This window comes from Camelus ferus, chromosome 21 (genome assembly GCF_009834535.1).
Source record: "Camelus ferus isolate YT-003-E chromosome 21, BCGSAC_Cfer_1.0, whole genome shotgun sequence".
Lineage (NCBI taxonomy): Eukaryota > Metazoa > Chordata > Mammalia > Artiodactyla > Camelidae > Camelus > Camelus ferus.
In genome coordinates, this window is record NC_045716.1 from 13,159,548 (window position 1) to 13,176,920 (window position 17,373).

The 17,373-nt window shown below is 44.5% G+C and overlaps 2 protein-coding genes across 12 annotated transcripts in view; one reads left to right on the forward strand and one right to left on the reverse strand.

Annotated features, from left to right (window-relative positions):
- GPR161 (G protein-coupled receptor 161) overlaps window positions 1–8,406 on the forward strand; it is a 52,093-nt gene extending 43,687 nt beyond the window's left edge. For all 5 annotated transcript variants that reach the window (XM_006193974.3, XM_032463795.1, XM_032463799.1 and 2 more), the window contains one exon: window positions 273–8,406. In XM_006193974.3, coding sequence (XP_006194036.3) covers window positions 273–538 — 266 coding nt within the window. In that variant the 3' untranslated portion in view covers window positions 539–8,406. The remainder of the gene's footprint in view (window positions 1–272) is intronic.
- Window positions 8,125–17,373, reverse strand: part of DCAF6 (DDB1 and CUL4 associated factor 6) — a 117,931-nt gene continuing 108,682 nt past the window's right edge. For 6 of the 7 annotated variants that reach the window (XM_032463789.1, XM_032463788.1, XM_032463793.1 and 3 more), the window contains 4 exons: window positions 17,174–17,330; window positions 16,475–16,563; window positions 14,462–14,567; window positions 8,127–8,589 (listed from right to left, as the gene is read on the reverse strand). In XM_032463789.1, coding sequence (XP_032319680.1) covers window positions 8,525–8,589; window positions 14,462–14,567; window positions 16,475–16,563; window positions 17,174–17,330 — 417 coding nt within the window. In that variant the 3' untranslated portion in view covers window positions 8,127–8,524. Of the gene's footprint in view, window positions 8,590–14,461; window positions 14,568–16,474; window positions 16,564–17,173; window positions 17,331–17,373 lie in introns of all 7 variants that reach the window. The other variant, XM_032463792.1, reaches the window with a different exon arrangement.

Genomic DNA, 17,373 nt, shown 5'->3' on the forward strand with positions numbered 1-17,373 from the left:
ATTTATCACAGTAGCTCTGCTAAGTAAGGGGTGGGCTGATTGTCTCTTTACAGATGAGAAAACTGAGGTTGGATTAAAGAATTTCTAAGATTCCCCAGATAGGAGGCAGAGGAGTCAAGGAGGGTAGCCTTGGGACTCCGACAACAGAACCCACCCTTTCACCTTGTTTGCCTCCCCTCCCTGGGGCAGGGAGGCCACAGCAGGCCGACCCCGGGGTCGCCGTTGGTGCTGGCCCCTCGGCTAACCTTCTTTCTGCCTGCCTTCTCTCTCAGAAGCTGCCAGGAACCCTGTTCTTCACGTGAGAGCCGAAGTGCACAAGTCCTTGGACAGTTACGCGGCCAGCCTGGCCAGAGCCATAGAGGCCGAGGCCAAGATGAACTTATTTGGGGAGGAGGCTTTGCCCGGGGTCTTGCTGGCCGCACGGACCGTCCCGGGGGCTGGCTTCGGGGGCCGCCGAGGCAGCAGGACCCTGGCCGGTCAGAGGCTGCAGCTGCAGAGCATCGAAGAGGGCAACGTTCTAGCTGCACAACAGAGATGAGGGCCTCCGGGTGGACCGTCCCTGGAGGGAGGCCCGTTACCGTGCGTGCCGAGGCCCTGGGAGCAGCCTCTGGTGTGCAGCCATCAGAAAAAAACACTGAAAACAATGTCTGTCAGTGACTTCAGTGTCTGTTGTGAGACCACACCTGGGCTTCCCGTCGGTCCCAGGGCTGGGACTGGAGGCGTGGAGAGCACAAAGCAAAGCAGACGTGGCTGGGACTTTGGGGAGGTGGGCAGAGAGGGGCTGGAGACCATGGCTTGGAAGACCGCCCTGTGGGTCATTTCCTCTTCTCCATAGCCTGTGTCCTGGGAGTCCAGCCATGCGCAGTCCCGGGGCCCAAGGAGGTGAGCCCTTCCCTGTGCACTCGGAGGACGGCACCTCTTCTGCATGATTGACGCGGGCCACGGAGGGCCGTCTGTTCTACACTATAAATGGTCCCCTGATGGGAACCGGGGAGGACCCCCAGATTGCATTCCTATACCTCGCGTCCTGGTTATGACCTCACCTCCAGTGGAACCACCTGCTTGTGCTGGGCCACTGGCAGGGGCGACAGGCCTGGGGCGGCTATGGCTGAGGATGGGGCCCATTGTGCCCAGCTTCCTATTGACTGATTCCTTATTATTTCAAAATAAGGGAGAAACCACTGTAAAAGACAGGAGGAAGGAGCAGATACCAGATGTTTCATTTCCAGAATTACAAAAAGCAGTCCATTTGGTTAGGACACACCACGATCTTACAGAGGCTGACCGAGGCAATGGAGGCTGTTGTCTCTGGAGGGAACCCTTCACATAGGAAAACCTCATGGCGTGGATTCTGTTTGTGATGTGTGACTGCCCAGTTAGATTGGCCGGCCTCCGATTGCACGGGGAACACTGCCAAGAGCAGCAGCTACTCTGTCCCTGCCCAGGGAAGCTCAAGACAAGATAAGACTAGGAAGAACGCTGGACCTGGAGTCAGCAATCTGCCTCCTGGCTGGGCTCCACCTCACCTTAACACGTGTCATTTGGGACTTCTGGTCACCTGTAGGCCACCTGGAAAATGAGCTAAGGGAGCAGGCAGTTGGATTGACTGATGGCCAGGATCATTTCTAACTTGGATCTTTGATGTTCTCTGAATTTGTAAGCTAGGGGTAGGAAAGAATAGTGGCCCATGGACCAGCATTTGCACAGCTTTTGAGCGTGGCTCCTAATGAGCTGTGAAGCACTGCCGGCCTGGGTGTGCGGGCTTATGCGACTTGTCTGTTGAGAGCATGGTCCTGAAAGAATGCCAACTGGCAGGATGGATAAATGGGGAAGGAGGCCACCTTCTTAGAGGTGGAAGTGGGGCCGCAGGGTTGTGATTCAAATGGTTAGACCACCCCTCCCCTTTGAACTGGGCCTGCAATTGAAGTGTGAGCTTGGAGTAGCAGCTGTGGTGACTTGATACACCTGTGCCCCTCCTCCAGCCTGGGTGATGAAATCATCCGAGTGCAGGGCTTTTCTCCACCTTCAGAATTCTAGCTGGTCAGCAGACGGCGGATTCCGAGGATATCTGGCTGCATCTGCAGTGAGGCAGCCGTTCCCCAAAGTGAATTAGCTTTGCGGTGTTGCTCTGGGGTCTAGCTAGCTCTCGGTGAGGCAGAACGAGTGGTTGGCTGGTCCTCTGGCCTGCAATTTACAAAAGACCTTTCCTGAGCCCTGGGGGCCTTGCTACCTTTATGCTGATCAAACTCATCAGCAACTTTTGTGGGTCAGCTGGGTGCCAGGTGCTGGTCTGGGTTCCGAATGGGCGTGGGAAGGAGCAGATGGCTTTTCCGGAGGAGCAGGGGGCGGTTTCAGTCGTGGGTTCTGTTTATGAGATGTGCAGGTCGATCAGACTCTGCTCTCACCACGGGGTGGCATTCCTAAATCCGAGGGCATTTTATGTTTTCTCTGTATAACTTTTCTTAGCACTTGTCTAGCTTCTAAAGGGGCCACATTCCTGAGTGCCTAGTATGCACTGAGGTGGAACAGGGAAGAGAGATCTTTACCTCTAGATTGGAATAACCCGGGATGCTCCCCCCCCAACCCATTAGGCCTTTTTGAGTGCCATAAAGTGGCTTGGGACCCATGCATTGGAGAGTGCTTCCCCTGCACTGTACTTGGCTGGGCTCTAGGGAGAGTCTGGAGACCCCCAGGTCCCCACCAGCTGACCCCAGACTAGCTGGGATACACTAGAATTTACCCCAAGCTCATCTAGAAATACTGCACTTCACAAAAGCATGCACTGCGTTTCCCCTTTCCTAAAGTCATCTACCAGACACTGCACGGCCAGCATGCGCAAGGCCCCAGGCGGGGCTCTGTGAGCAGTAACACTGAAGCGTTTTCACTCTAATGGAGGAAGAGACCTGGGGGAGACTGAGGCTAGTAAATAGCAAAATCGAGTAATGATTGTAGAACTGTGGGCTCCAGAGGGAGGTGAATAATTCCAACTCGAGGAGTTCGGGACCGCTCCATGCAGGAGGTGACAGTTTGAGCCAAGCCTTGGAGGGTATCTGGCGGCTGGAACCATATTTTGCATATTCGGGAATTCAGGTTTTTCCTGATTCAGCTTGAGAGAGAGCGTGCAAGAAGGAGGTGAATGGGGAGAAGAAGCAGAGATAATCCTCATATATTCTGAGGTTTCTGAGAGGCATTTTTGAGGACACTTGTCCTTAGTGCAGAAGGTCAAAACCCCAACTGCCCCCGCTGAACCCAGGTCCATCAGCTGTATTCTGTGCGCTGGCAGCCAGAGGCCTGCCTGAGGCCACCTGGACAGTGCCCGGTGGGACATTTGGCTATTTATTTACTTAAAAACCTTATTCCTGCATCTTCTGGTGTTGACAGGACCACGTTTAGGACTTTTTCCCATCTCTGTTTCTTTCATTGAGATTGCCGTTTGACCAGGTCCCCGTGCTGTGCCCCCATACCAGGTTTGTGACCCAGCACACTCCAGAGCACACAGCTCAACCCCTAGCCGTTTCCCAGGCCAGACGCACCAGGACTGGAGTTCAGGGCCTTGGGCGATAGGTGGCAGCAGCATGGCTGTGATGCTACTGGCAGTTCCTGAAAGCAAAGAGCTAAGGGTAAACCGAAGGCTCCGTTTGCTTCTGGCGTAGAGCTCTTCCTCTCAGTCCTTGTGTCCTCTGCAGTCCTCAGCCTTGAAAGGACCACCCAGCTAGCTTGCTTCCACGTGTGACCCCATTCAGGGTTGCAGGCACCGCAGCTGTGTGAGCTTAAGCAAACCGCTGGTGTCTAAGAGGGACTGAAGAATGTAGGATGAAGCCCATCTGTGCTAATGTTCTTTGATCCTCATTTAAGGAGCTGCTGTGTACTGAGCGACTGGCGAGCCCAGCTCAAGTATTTGCAACAGGCCAGGGTGGTCTGTGGGATGGGACAGTGGGGAGAGTGCCTTCATACAATGAGAGATCTTCCTGCCGTTCGGAGTTAATACTATGAGTATCCTCCTGTCCTGACAGTTGGTCCTTGATAAATTTGCAGATTAGAGACAGGTCTCTGGATGGACCACAGGAAACACTCACAAGAAGGGTTCAGCCTTGAGCCCCGGCTCTCCAGTCTGGAAGGTACTGTGGGCGTGATGTGGTTACAGAAGGGTGAGGCGGGGAACTAGCATGTATTGAGTGCCTACTGTGTGCCTGCTGAGATATCTGAGCGCCTGTCACGCACTTGGCATTAGGCACCTTCAAATGCTTTATCTTACTGCAGTCAGTGCGACAGTGATACAGTAGATAGTGCAGGCTTTGGCATGGTGAGTTCTGGGTTCAGATCCCACATTGCTGCTTAGTAGTGAGGTGTCCTTGGGCTGGTTACTCAGCCTTGCAGTTTTCTCATCTAGAAAATGAACTTTGTAGTCTGCTTCTGTGAGGACACAGAAGCCGGGGGGCCTCCCTCCCAGGTGTTATGTGGAGTAAAGCATCCAGCACAGTACCTGACGCAGGGCCGCTGCTGTTTCTTCTCACCCTGTGGGTGGGTGTGTTATTCTTGCTTTCCAGGGCTATGATGGGAAGTGAGACTCTTGGAAAGATAACTGTTACCCTGGATAGGAGGTGTTGAAGATTGTTGCCATGGGAATCGTCATGCTTGCTGTACAGGACGGAAGGATCTTTTGGGAAAGGGATGTTGTGAGAAGGGAGAAGGCAACAGCGAGGAGGGAGGAAAGGCTACGTAGCACCTGGAGTTCGGGAGATCTGAAGGAGCGAACCTGAGCTTTCCTGTTCCTAGCTGTCAGAGACGATGGAGCCTCGTGGCTGGGTGGCTCTGGGATCAAAGAACAAGCTCAGCCTTCACCTCCCTTATAGCCCGGAAGGGATGCCCTCCCCGAGATGTGACCTGGGTTCTAAGGTGCAGTGACAGTGACTGTGTGGCTGTGGCTCTTGGGTTCACAGACTCTCTGACCCTGTGAGCCCTGAGGAAAGAGGCAGCGCGGGGCAGGGGTCCATGCTGCCACCCAGTGTACCCAGAACCCCGGTGACGCCAGTGGGAGAGAGAGGGGCAGTCACAACTTTCACTCTGAAGCAAAGGAAAAATGGCTGTGACCCCAAGAGGGGACAGAGACAGACTGGCCTGGGTTCGGGAGGGATATACGCAGAATCCAAGGAGGCCTTGAGAAGTAAAGGGAATTTCCTGACTCAGGGCCAAGTGCCAGCTCTTGGCCTGTGACTGAGAGCAGGAAAGAGCCGGCTTTGCACCCCGAGGGGGAGGAGTGCGGGTTAGTTCACAGTCACCGTCATTGGAAGAATGGGTCAGCAAGGCTGTATTAGGTGGGTAGAAGGAACTATTGTAAACCAAGGAGCCTGGGAGGTTGGAATGTCTGCTTGCCAGACCTAAAAACAAAACAAAACAGAACTCTGCAACCCTAAAGAAAATGACTGGTTGGATTCACTGTAAAGAATTCAAAGCACAAACTCAAATCTGCATCTGATTACCAGGAGCACAGTTCTGCTCAGTGTTACTTTTAGGAGAACATAACATGCAAAGCTGGGTTCATTTCCCTCGGAAAGCATTTTCCTGAGCAGTATTAGTGGCTTAGGAATTAGAGGCCACTTCTGTTTTTCCTTTTGATGCAGCCATTTTGAACTATCACTTATCATAGGCGAGTCCACCCCTCCCAGAGAAGGCAGCCCCAGGGAGGAGCGCAGGTCTGGGCAGGGGAGGCCCTGCTGAGAGTGCCTGGAAATAGCTCTCAGTCAGTGGTGCAGATCTGCTCGAGGGACAGAGTTCTCTGCTGTGTTCTGATAATGGAGCCCCAGATGCAAAAGTGGTTAAAAACCAACCTTCAAAGCAAAATAAAGACAAGCTAATCCTGAAACATATTTTGCTTGAAGTTTTTAGATGATGTCTGTTAAAAGTAAGAAAAATGCTTAGGATTATTATACATCAATATTTATAAACAAGTAAAATACTTAGAATAGTTTTCTTGTACCTGATTAAGTAGCTGTTTGGGATATGTGTATAACTGTGGGAATTGTGAATCTGTACTTGAAGTCGTGGCCTGCAGACTTCTGGGTGTCTCCCCCTTGACTCCTTACCCGTCTTCCACAGACATATCCCTGCCTCCAGCCTCCCTTCCCGTGGGCTAAAAGGGAGACAGCAGGAAGACGCCGATTATTGCAGAATTGGGGGGTGGGGATGTCTATTCCAGAGTCCCCTGGGTACCTTTATCCGTGGTGTTTTTCATAAGTTTCCCCAAGACAATTAGATTCATGGAACATTGTTAAATGACATCCAGCATGATCAAGAAATACACAACACTCTTAACCCAAAGGTTTTAAAGGTTTGATGACTAGCAGTGCTGTCTCCATATGGCCATCCCATAACCAAAGTCAGAGGGCAGGTGGTAGATTATTAGACTAGGAACCACCTCAGGCAGCAAAGTCCACCACCTTTATCTGACCCTGCACCTGCTCCACTAAAGTCATACTCCTTTCTCTAAGTGGGGAAGTGGGCACTAGGGTCCAGAGTCTAACTTACTGGGGTTCCCCTCACCCCCATGGCAACACACGTGGAATCACAGAAGCGGCCGGGGTGTGTCAACTCCGCCTCTGTAGGTTTTCTCTCCGCTGCCTCCTTGACTGCCAGTCTGACTTGTCCTGCTCCTTTGCAACATAACACCACCAAAACCGCAAAATCACTAAAAGTAGGGGGCCTAATTCTCTGGACAAATGTTACTTTAAAAAAATTTTGTTTTTAATTGAAGTGTAGTCGATTTACAGCGTTGTATTAATCGCCGGTGTACAGCACAAGTGATTCAATTATACACACACCTTTTCATTATAGTAACCTATTGACTATAGCTCCAAATTAAAAAAAAATTAGCTTTAGAGTAGTTTTAGGTTCCCAGCAAAATTGAGCAAAAAGTTCAGGATCGCCCACCCTCAGCTGCACAGCCTCCCCCACTATCAGCATCCTGCACCAGGGTGGACAAATGCCATTTTGATTTTCTTGTTTTTCCTGCCAAGGAGTTACTCCTTGACCCCACAGAGTCCTCCATCAGCCAGTTTTCCAGCACTTGTCTCTAGCACAGCCCTGTTCCTGTTTTATTACAGTGGATGAAATAATGCCATACTGTGTGCTGCGGTGGTCTTTTCAGTTATTCTGTGAAGCCTTTCAACCTCCATGGTTTCGTGTGATCCTAACACAGCTCCTGGGACACAGGTGGTGCAGGTAAGGTTACCGCCATTTTAGGGAGGAAGAAACAAGCCCAGAGAGGTCAGATGGCTTGAGCAGGTCACATAACTATTTGGGAACGAGAAACTAAGACCCTGGCACTTTTCAGAAATCATGCAGTTGCCCTGTTTGGCCCAGCCTCTAACTCCTTCCCCTTTGGCCATTTAGCATAGTCCGGTGTTACTGAGCCAACTACAGAGCCACGTTTCCTCTATCCAAAAGCCCAGCTTGTCTTCTCTCAGCAGCAGGTGTCCCTGGGCTTGCAGCCATCTTCTGGGGAGGAGCGGTCCCTGGTGTCCACACGGGAGAGGGGTGCTTCGCTTGGCCACACCTGAGTCTATTCAGGGCCCAGAGAGAGCAGCATGGCAGCTTAGGGGACGGGAGGGAGGATGTCTGAAGGGGTAAGTCTGCAGGAGCAGCTTCAGGTCGTAACCTATAGAACACAGGCCTGGGTGTACATGGCTTAATTTGAGTGAAGGTGGACACCAGAGATGAGGAAGACCAGGAATTAGAGGACTGGATGGTCAACAACCTTCAGTTGAGATCTTAGAAGTTGGAGACAGGAGGGTCAGAAGCCAGAGCGCTCAGAACTAGCTTGTGCTAATATGTATGTGAGCTATCCAGGATGCTGTGATTTTTGCTGGAAGCCTGACTCCTGTACTTGGTTAATAAGGTACAACCAAGTCATGAGAGATGAAGCTAAGGTTGGAGATAAAGTACTCTGGAAGGAGAAATGAAAAAAGCTCTTCTTTGTGAGTCTGTCACACGGAAGTCAAAACAAAACAAAAAAAGGTTGTTAAATCTAGACAAGAATAGAGAAAGACGATCTGATGTTACGAGAAAAGATTTGGAAAACGTGGGTCAAAGTGGCAAGGCATTAAATAAAAAGGCCATTTCAGGATATCTTAAAACAACCAACTTCTTTAATTAGAAAGCAACAAACATGCAAATGGCAAGTGTAGAAATTTATTTGAACCAACATTTTCACTATAATGAAAATTACTCTTCAACATTGATCCAAGCTCCCACATCTGAAGGTTAGGGAAAATATTGCACTTTGCATTTTCTAGCACTCCTCATACATGGCAAAAGGTTTTTGAAACATTTTGCTAGTTTTGTTTGACACACGCTCCCAAATTCATGCACACAATCATTCCAAACCAATGTTAGGTTATCCCAAAAAAAGGGAAAAACTCCAAAAAACCATAACCTTAAAATTGCACTAAAGCTTTGTAAAGAAAAAAATATAATAAATGTCTTATACAAATTTCAGAACATCTAAGTGCTTGCCGGTAGGAGCTGATTATTCCTCATCCTCGTTTTCATTCTCCTGACCAGAGCCTTCTGATCTGTCACCCTCCAACCGGTCTGGAAAACACAGATATGAGACAAAAACATAGTATCTTTACTATTACAATTAAAATAATTTTCAATGCCTTTTTATTTCAGACTGATTAGAACGTATGTAATTCAACACATCGTCCTGTAAAAACCAGTTCACAGCTGATTTTTTTTTTTTTTTGCCTCTAGAGACAAATACAAAACATAGCACCATTAACTTTGAATGTGCATGTCATTCTAGAGATATAAAAATTGAAAAGAAATGACCCTAAAGATCTTGATATATTGTGGTCTACTGCAGTGGTTTCCAAACTGTGTTCCTTGGTGTCTAGGAGCCCAAGGAGGTGTGTCAGGTGTCACCAAGGGGAGTGAGAGGGACGCTGTGTGAGAATCTGGGGGCCTTCTTAAGGATCTGTATACTTCTGTTTATAAAAAGATTTTTAAAACTAAGTATCTGTCCCAGGATACAACAGTGACGAAAAAAGACAGAGCCTCTGCCCCAGGGAGCTTGTCCAGCCCGACACTCAGGCGAGGGTGCCGCTGCAGCCTGGGAGCCAGCATGGCGCGCGCTCGGGCTTCAAGGTTACACTTGCTGCCACGCTGCTTGGGCGCTTTCGCCCAGTTCTCAGCTCGGAAGGTTCCGCTTACTCATCTCGGTGCTGCCAACTATTATGCCCTTTGTGACGCTTTCCCCAGACTTTTTCAAAACCCAACCTGCAGAATGAACTCCTTCCTCCACACTCCAGAATGGTTCACAGGTACCGTAGAACGATGACTCTAATAGTTTGCCTGCGTATCTCCTTGCAGACTAGACTGTGAGCTCCTGGGAAGGTAGGAGCTGTTTCTTTTTATCTTATATCCTCAGGGCCTAGTATAAGATGCTCAATGAATGTTTATCAAATAAAGGAATATACATTTTACTATAAAAACTTATGATACATAATATATTACATTGAGGTATATAAAGAAGGCAACAGTATCCTATCACGACCACCTCTAGGATGGAACCCTTTCTGCCACAAACATTTCTCCAAGGTAAGCTGGGGGGAGAAAAAGGTTAGCTATATGGGAAACAGCTCAGTCCCACCGTCAACAGCAAGAGAAGACTGAATGCTAAAATTCTGTTATCTGCAGAGGCTTACACACTTCCACTGGATTCTAAGTCAGCAACACCAGTATACAGAAGGGACTATGTTTAACTCTCCAAGTGAGTTAGATTAAATCCCCTCTATGCTGACTCCATTGCAATGTCAAACTAATGATATAATGTGTGTGTATACGATTTGTAACCTGCCTCATACAAATTTTAGCTATTATTAAAAGTGTTCAATTCACATGTGTAAAATACATGAACAATAAGATTATAATAGACCTTCACAGATCATTAAGGACTCGAAACACAGTGGAAGACTTTGTCTCCAATAAAAAGCACCTAAGGGATATTACTGTAAAAGAGATTACACTGTTTTTATTGTGTGATATATTTTCATGGGAGAACAACACATGAAGTTTTCTGTTTAACTAGATTATCATGAACAGGATATGACTGACTACTTTCAACAAACCTATTCTGTCCTATTAGTGGAGCACGAGGAAGCAGAATTAGCCTTTTTCAAAATGTGTAGGGCTACCCAGGTTCTTTCTGGTTGTCACACTATGAATGAAGACAGGGAAATGAAGGGTTCAGAAGAAATACCACAGCCTTTAAATCAGAGAGTTGACATCAGACATTAGAATTCTGCAGAGTCTAAAGCAAGCAAGAGAGTCAAGTGAGGGCTAAGGGTCTCTTACACAGGTCACAGGATCATGGACAGTGGCTTCTGGAATGAGGAAGAGAGCAGAACATTTGTTCTTTTCTCAAATCCTTCTCTTTTAATTGCAGAGTCATCTCAGAATACAAACCCAGTTTCTAAAAATAAATGAAGTCTTTTGTCCACAAAGTACTACTGAGGTAGTAAAATTGCAAAGCAGTTCAACCCTTTAAAACAAATCTCTGGCTGGCAATTATAGACCAAGGAGGACTGAGGAACACTGTGTTCTTTTAAATTAAAACTAGAAATAAGGATCGCTTCTCTATCCACTGTTTTCAAAAGTAGACAACACCAAACTGCTTTTGTAAATAAGGTTTACATTTGTAAAGAGAAAAAAAAAAAAAGGTCCTTTTATTCTCTGTTAAAAATATTTCTTCAAGGAATTATTTTTGGTGGGGAAGATAAGATATGAAGAGATACTTACTTTGCTGTGGGTGGGGGTAGGGAGGGAGATGAGGGAGACATGAAAAAAATTTTCCAAAGGAAACCTGTGTTCCACAAAAACAGTTTCCCAGGCTAACCTTTACAAAATTATTTACTTTAAAATACAGAATCAATACAAGACTCAATAGCTAGAGATCTGATGATACTAGTTCATTCACTCACCCATTCATTCACCAAACATTTACTGAGCAACTATAATGTGCTGGGCACTGTTCCAGGAGCGAGATACCCAGCTATGAACAAGACAGACTACGTCTCTGCTCTGAGTTGACCGGAGAGTGACTGAATGAGAGGGAGGGTGTGAGAAGGCACATGAGGCAACTTCACACTGGGTGACTAAGGCCAAGACTCCAACTGTATGTTCGATTATTAGTGAAGCTGGGGGACAGCGTCTTTTTAGGCAGAGGAAACAGCCACTGAAAAGGTCCTAGATATGCTAACCAGCTGGATGAGTAAGGAAGAGAAAAGCAGCAGCCGGTGTGCTGAGACGCAGTGAGCCGGGGGAATGAATGCGTCAACTGAGAGGCTGGCAGGTCTAGGTCATGCAGGACCTTGCAGACCAGGGTATGAGTCTGGGTCTTATTTTAAGAGCAGTGGGGAGCCCCTGAGGATTTTAAGCAGGGGTGACATAACCTAATTTATGGGATTTTAAATTTCTTTTTTAAAAATTTATTTTTATAGAAGTATAGTTGATTCAATGTTGTGCTAGTTTCAGGTGAACAGCAAAGCGATCCAGTTACATACACACGTACATTCTCCTTCAGACTGCCCTCCACTACAGGTTACCACAAGGTACTAAACACAGCTCCCCGCACCACATGGCAGACCCCTCATTTATGTCTTTAAAAAGGAGTCAGCGAACTGTGGCTCATGGTCAAATCCACCCACAGCCTATTTCTGTAAATAAAGTTTTATTAGAACAGAATTACACCCCTTCATCTGCACATTATCTGTGGCGGCTTTTGCACAACAATGTCCGAGATGAGTAGTTGCAACAGAAACCACATGGCCCACAAAGCCTGTTTACTATCTGGCCATTTAAAGAAAAAGTTTGCTGGCCCATGTCAAACTGTGTGCAGGCAAGAGTGGAAGCAGGGGGACCAAGAATGGATGGATATGGATTATATTCTGGAGTAAAGCTGCCGTAATTTACTGATGGAGTGAGTCTGTGCATGACCTGGTAAGTGACTGTGAGCTCATCACTATGATGTGAGGCTCCCCAGATCCACGGAGAACACTACGGCTGTCTAGATCCCCACGTGCCAAGGGCCAGGGGTACGAAGGGGTGCTTCAGGCTTTCATAAATCATGTTAACACATTTGGACTCTGTCCCAAGAACATGGGGAGGCACTGGGGAATTTTAAGGAGAGGAGTAAACTGATCAGATCCTAACATATTCTACAGAGTTTAGAATGGTTCACACACCAAGTCACCACCTCTCCAAAGCCTATCAAGGCTTCCAGGGATCTCAGAACTGCCTTCCTACCTCAAGAAGCTGCCTAGACGGAAAGTCTTCAGCACAGCATTCACGAGAATAATTTTCATTGCTTTTTTAAAATGCAGAGGCTCAAGCCCCATTCAGGTAAAATGAATCTGAATCTTTAATGGATAGGAACTAGGTATTTAGAGTTTTAAAAAGGGGATGTGAAGTGCACCTCTCATTAAAAATCACAGCTTTAGAAGGAAGGAGCTCTCTCGTATCTATTTGCTGGACTTTCCTAGAATGAAAGGGCTGAAGTATTTTGTGGCTAGCTTGTGCTTCTTGGGACCAAAGTAATTCTCCTTGAATATGCATACACTATTGTACTTGGAGTACAGGATAATGAAGGGAAGGAAAGGAAAGAGTTGTCTGACCCATCAAATAACTAGGTATCTTAAGGATAAAAGCAGCAGAAATACAAATCCTAGGGTACCCTTTCCTATCTAGTCTTTTTTATATTAGAGAAGCAAGAGGGTGAGTTAAGTTGATAAAGCAACTAGAAATTGTCTCTTTTTGATGGCTGGCAAAAAAAAAAAAATTAGAAGAGAATCTTTATATTATAAAACATCTATCTAACTCTAAAATCAAAGAAGGATGATCATAACTATTAGCTAACAAACCACTGCCACATTAGCACCTATTTAAAACAGATTCTTGCAGAAATAAAAGAATTCGTTTCCTACAGGAAAACTCAGGAAGAGCCATTCAATAGATGAACTCGTCATAAGAACAAGAAAATTTTAGTTGTCATAAATAGCAAATTTTTTTTGTTCTATATAATGCTGCCTCCTCAAATCTGAAATCCAAATCAATTAAACTTAAGGGTTACTGACTGTTATTGAAGAAAATAGATCCAAAGATGTTAGTGATTAATAACTAACATCTCAAAGAAGTATTGCAAAAATATTTTGTTGGATTACTAACATTTTCCTTTTATGTTTTAAGTTTATTTTTTGTTTTGCTTTGACCATCTGAAATTTTCACTCTTTTTTGTAACTGTTAACATTTACAGTTTGAGGGCTATTTTCTCTGTAACTTTTAATTACAGACAGAACGGGCTTCTTTCAATTCTTCAGATGTACTACACAGTCTCTCTCCTTTAGGACCTTGAAAAAAGCTGTGTATCTTCACTCTGCCTGGAATCCTCACCTCTCCCTTCCCCACTCTCTGAGGAAGTGATGAGTAACCCCCACTTACACAGACCTGAGGGATCAGCAGAAGTTACCCTAACGGACTGAGGATGGGAGGGGACAGCGCGATTATAAAGATTCTGAGGTGGGAAGAGTTTGATGTGCCCACCCCATTCAAGAGAGGGTCAGAGGACTGCATGCTTTATTCATGACTTGACTGTATTCCTGCAATGAAGTCTGTAGGTCAAAGGGGAGTAAGAGCTTGGAAGCTAGTTTCAAATTTCAAGCTTTATCATTTATCGGTTGTGTGACCCGGGGTAAGTTATTACAAATAATCTGCTTTGTAAAGGGTTGGAGCTAAGTGAGGATAAATCTGTGAGATGACTGGTATGCTGTCTGATACATCATAGGTGCTCTATAAATGGTGGTGGTTATTATTATTAAATACCCAACATATGAAGGAATGTGTGGTTATCAGTGAAGCAGGATAAGCATTTTATCTGTAATGGATACTGGATATTTTCTATTGTTACGAACACAGGTTATTCCACTCCTTCCTGAATATTAATTGTAATATGTGCATTTTGTCTGTGGCACTGAACCCCACAGTTAATTGTCTAAAACAAACAAAAAAACTGAAAAAACATACCGAGGTACTGGTTTCAACCTTTGTAGTAGCACACGACATTTATTTTTGTCTGGACTATGATTGATTTTGACCAAACCTACCATTAAAGGGTACTTAGTATAACATATCTTAAGGTTTATGGTATGATCTTCCACTCTGAGAAGAAAAGCACAACTGATAAAAGTTTTCAACGGACTTCATCTTTCCATTTTGACACTTTTCAATAAATTTGGCTCGTGGGGATACAAATTACTAAGATCAAGAGTTCACCGTACTCCCATTTCAGAAGTTAAGCTGCCTTCATTTGTGATTTAAGGAAATTATACAGATTTCTTTAAAGCAGATCTTAAACAACAATGTTTTTCAAATATATTAATGATTTTGATAGTACACTGACAGTTCTTACCAGCTCGGATATGATTCAGTGAAGCCAACATCCTCAGCATGAAAGAGGCTGGAACTGTAATGGTATTTCTAGTCTCTTCCAGCATGAGCTCATTTCGAGTGATAACCTACGAGGCAAGTTAAATAACCAAGTCAAAGATCATAGAGTAACTATACCTTTTCCTTGAAGATTAGGACAACCAGTAAAAAATCCGCAGGTTCTAGGAGGAATTACTTCATTCTTCATATACATTTATACCTTAATATTTCCACCTTAAGGCTGCTCAATGCCAAATAATTACTTTAACTTGCATTTGACAGAGTAAGATCTATCAAAGAACACTACTCTTTCAACTGGCAGAAAGACAAGGTCAAACTTTGATGCTGCTCGAAACATTCAAGATTTTGGTTTAATTTTACTTGTGATGTGTTTCCCAGAGCAGTCCCCTTTGTGTCCACTTATTCTCCCCTCTAGCAGAACTGATGCTCTCAGTGACAGAGTACTGTTAAATTACAATCCCTGGGTCACTTGGATCCCTCGAGGAAACGTTCCCTTGACTGAAGCAAAGTCATCTTGAAAAATAAACCTTTGGACAAGAGTTACCAGTGAACTGTGTCTTAAGTACCAACAATAGGACTAAACGAACACCCATGAACACCTAGGGATTATCTAATGTATAATCATGGGCAAAGGAAAAAAGAAAGAGGAAAAGCAAAGACCATAGCAAAGGAAAAAAAAAGAAGGAAGGAAGAAAGGAAAACATGAGAGGAAGAGGAGGATGCTGATCTGATCAATGGTATTACATTTTCAACTCATTACGGTGTCCCCCAGGGCCCTTTACCCTCTTGCCCCAACCTAGCTTTTTAGTCCGACTGAGCTACTTTCTTGTGTGTCCTCTAGGTTTCAGCCCACTAATGGTTCATTTACCTTTAGGGAGCTTGAACATGCTGATCCTTCTGTCTCAAATGTTCCTTTGCTCCTTGTCTGTCTGGCAAAATTCTCATTTCCTCTGTGAAGGCTTTCCCATCCCATCTACTCCATTTGCAGGCACAGCTGCTCCCTTCTACAGGCTTCCAAAACGCTACGTGTACATCTCTGACACTGACCATACTATATTCCAGTTGTTTTTATGTCAATTTTCCCCATTAGTCTTTAAGTTCTGAGGGCAGGGTTTGTCTTTTTAAATTCAGCACTGTGCCTGACATACACCAAGTGTTTTATAAATGCCTATTAAATGAGTGAAAGTATATGTGGGAATCGTGCTGTGACCTGTCAACCTTGGTCTAGAGGACCAGTTTCCCAACTCACTAGTATTTTTAGCAATGAATCCCTATTTTATTGTTTTAAGAGGGTGTAGCATCAACCCGAGTTGCACTGAGCTCCTCACAAAAGCTCAATAATTGGTTAATAGCTGATTAATGCAAAGGACCCTTATTTTCATAAGAAATCTTACATGGAAACCCACAAATGAAAACCCTGGTTGAAGTTGGTGAGGAAATGCCCAGAGTTTAATTGTGGTATCATCCATCTTCCCACTCCCAATCTTATAGGAAACCTAGAGCTTCAGAGGACTCGGTTTGAAAACTACTAATTTAACAAGAAGCTGAGGAAATCTTAAGATATAATCATAAAGGAAAAGATTCTGCAATCATTTATTCCACTACCAATTTGGCTATGATATGGAGAACAGCTATAGTAAAACTATTTCCTTAAAGGACAGAGGCTTTTTAAAATGATTCTTCATTGCAAGAAGCACACATAGTCAACCTATTTTTCTTAAACTACAATACACAACCTGTTATTACCAATTATCAATATTCTAATCATCAAAATCATACTTCTATTTTTACCTCTCTAATATTATAGGCATTTTTTTCTTAATTTTTCTTTTTCTTAAAATTTGACTTCATTAAATGCACTGACTTGTTTTACGTTACCAACTAATAATGAATTGAGCTGCTTTGATTCTTCTTAAGACAGTGTTTTAGAAATAAAGTGAAATATGATCTATAATAAGCATAATAAAAATCTTACTTCATCAGCAAGTTTTCGGTTAAAAATCCTTGACTCTTCTAATGGTGACCAGATCTTTATGTCATAATCTATGCCAGATGAGGCTAGAACTAGAAATAAAATGTCCATATTAATATAAAGCTTACACACATGCCATTCATTCATGTCAGTGTATAATGTAATATATGCATGCATGTATATATGTACAGCAAAACTGACCTGGAAAGGAAACTGTACTGATACATTTAATTGTTAACTGAGAATATTATTTTGAAGACTCCATAAAAGTTACCCTAGAACATAATTTTAAGACCATATTGAAATCACTTGAATTTCCTTCTTATATTGCTCTTTGATGAGAAACATGAGCAATTTCAAATGAAAGGCAAGAACAAGCCAATGTTCCTTTGTTCTGGTAAATTAATTCTGATATGTGAAGACTAAAAGGCTTCGCGGTTCCACCTGCCAAAACTCTTACAGCTGATAAAACTCAGAAGAACTATTAGAAGAATAAACTCTTTAACCTATTTCCCCATATTTTCTGCCAAAAGCAGGTTATAAGTGTTTTTTTGTTTTAAACCCAAGGAGAGCAATACTTGACCCTAGTGCCTACCTGCTAGGATAACTTAGATTATTCTTATATTAACAACTAGAAAAAAGTTGAAGCTGATTAACCAAAGTAGTGATTCCTGGCCCGTGCCTTACAGAAGGTCATCTTACTTGGGTCAAACGGATGTGGCTGCAGGCAGTTTACCACATGATTATCAGCTTCCAGAAGCATTAAATGCTCAGCAGTGTGACGATCCCAGATGAAGATGTGGCCACAGTCAGAACCACTCATTACAAAATTAGCACCCCAGAAATTGGCTTCTTTTATCTAAGGGTTTAAAAGAGGAAATTATAAGAGACTTCAAATCGAA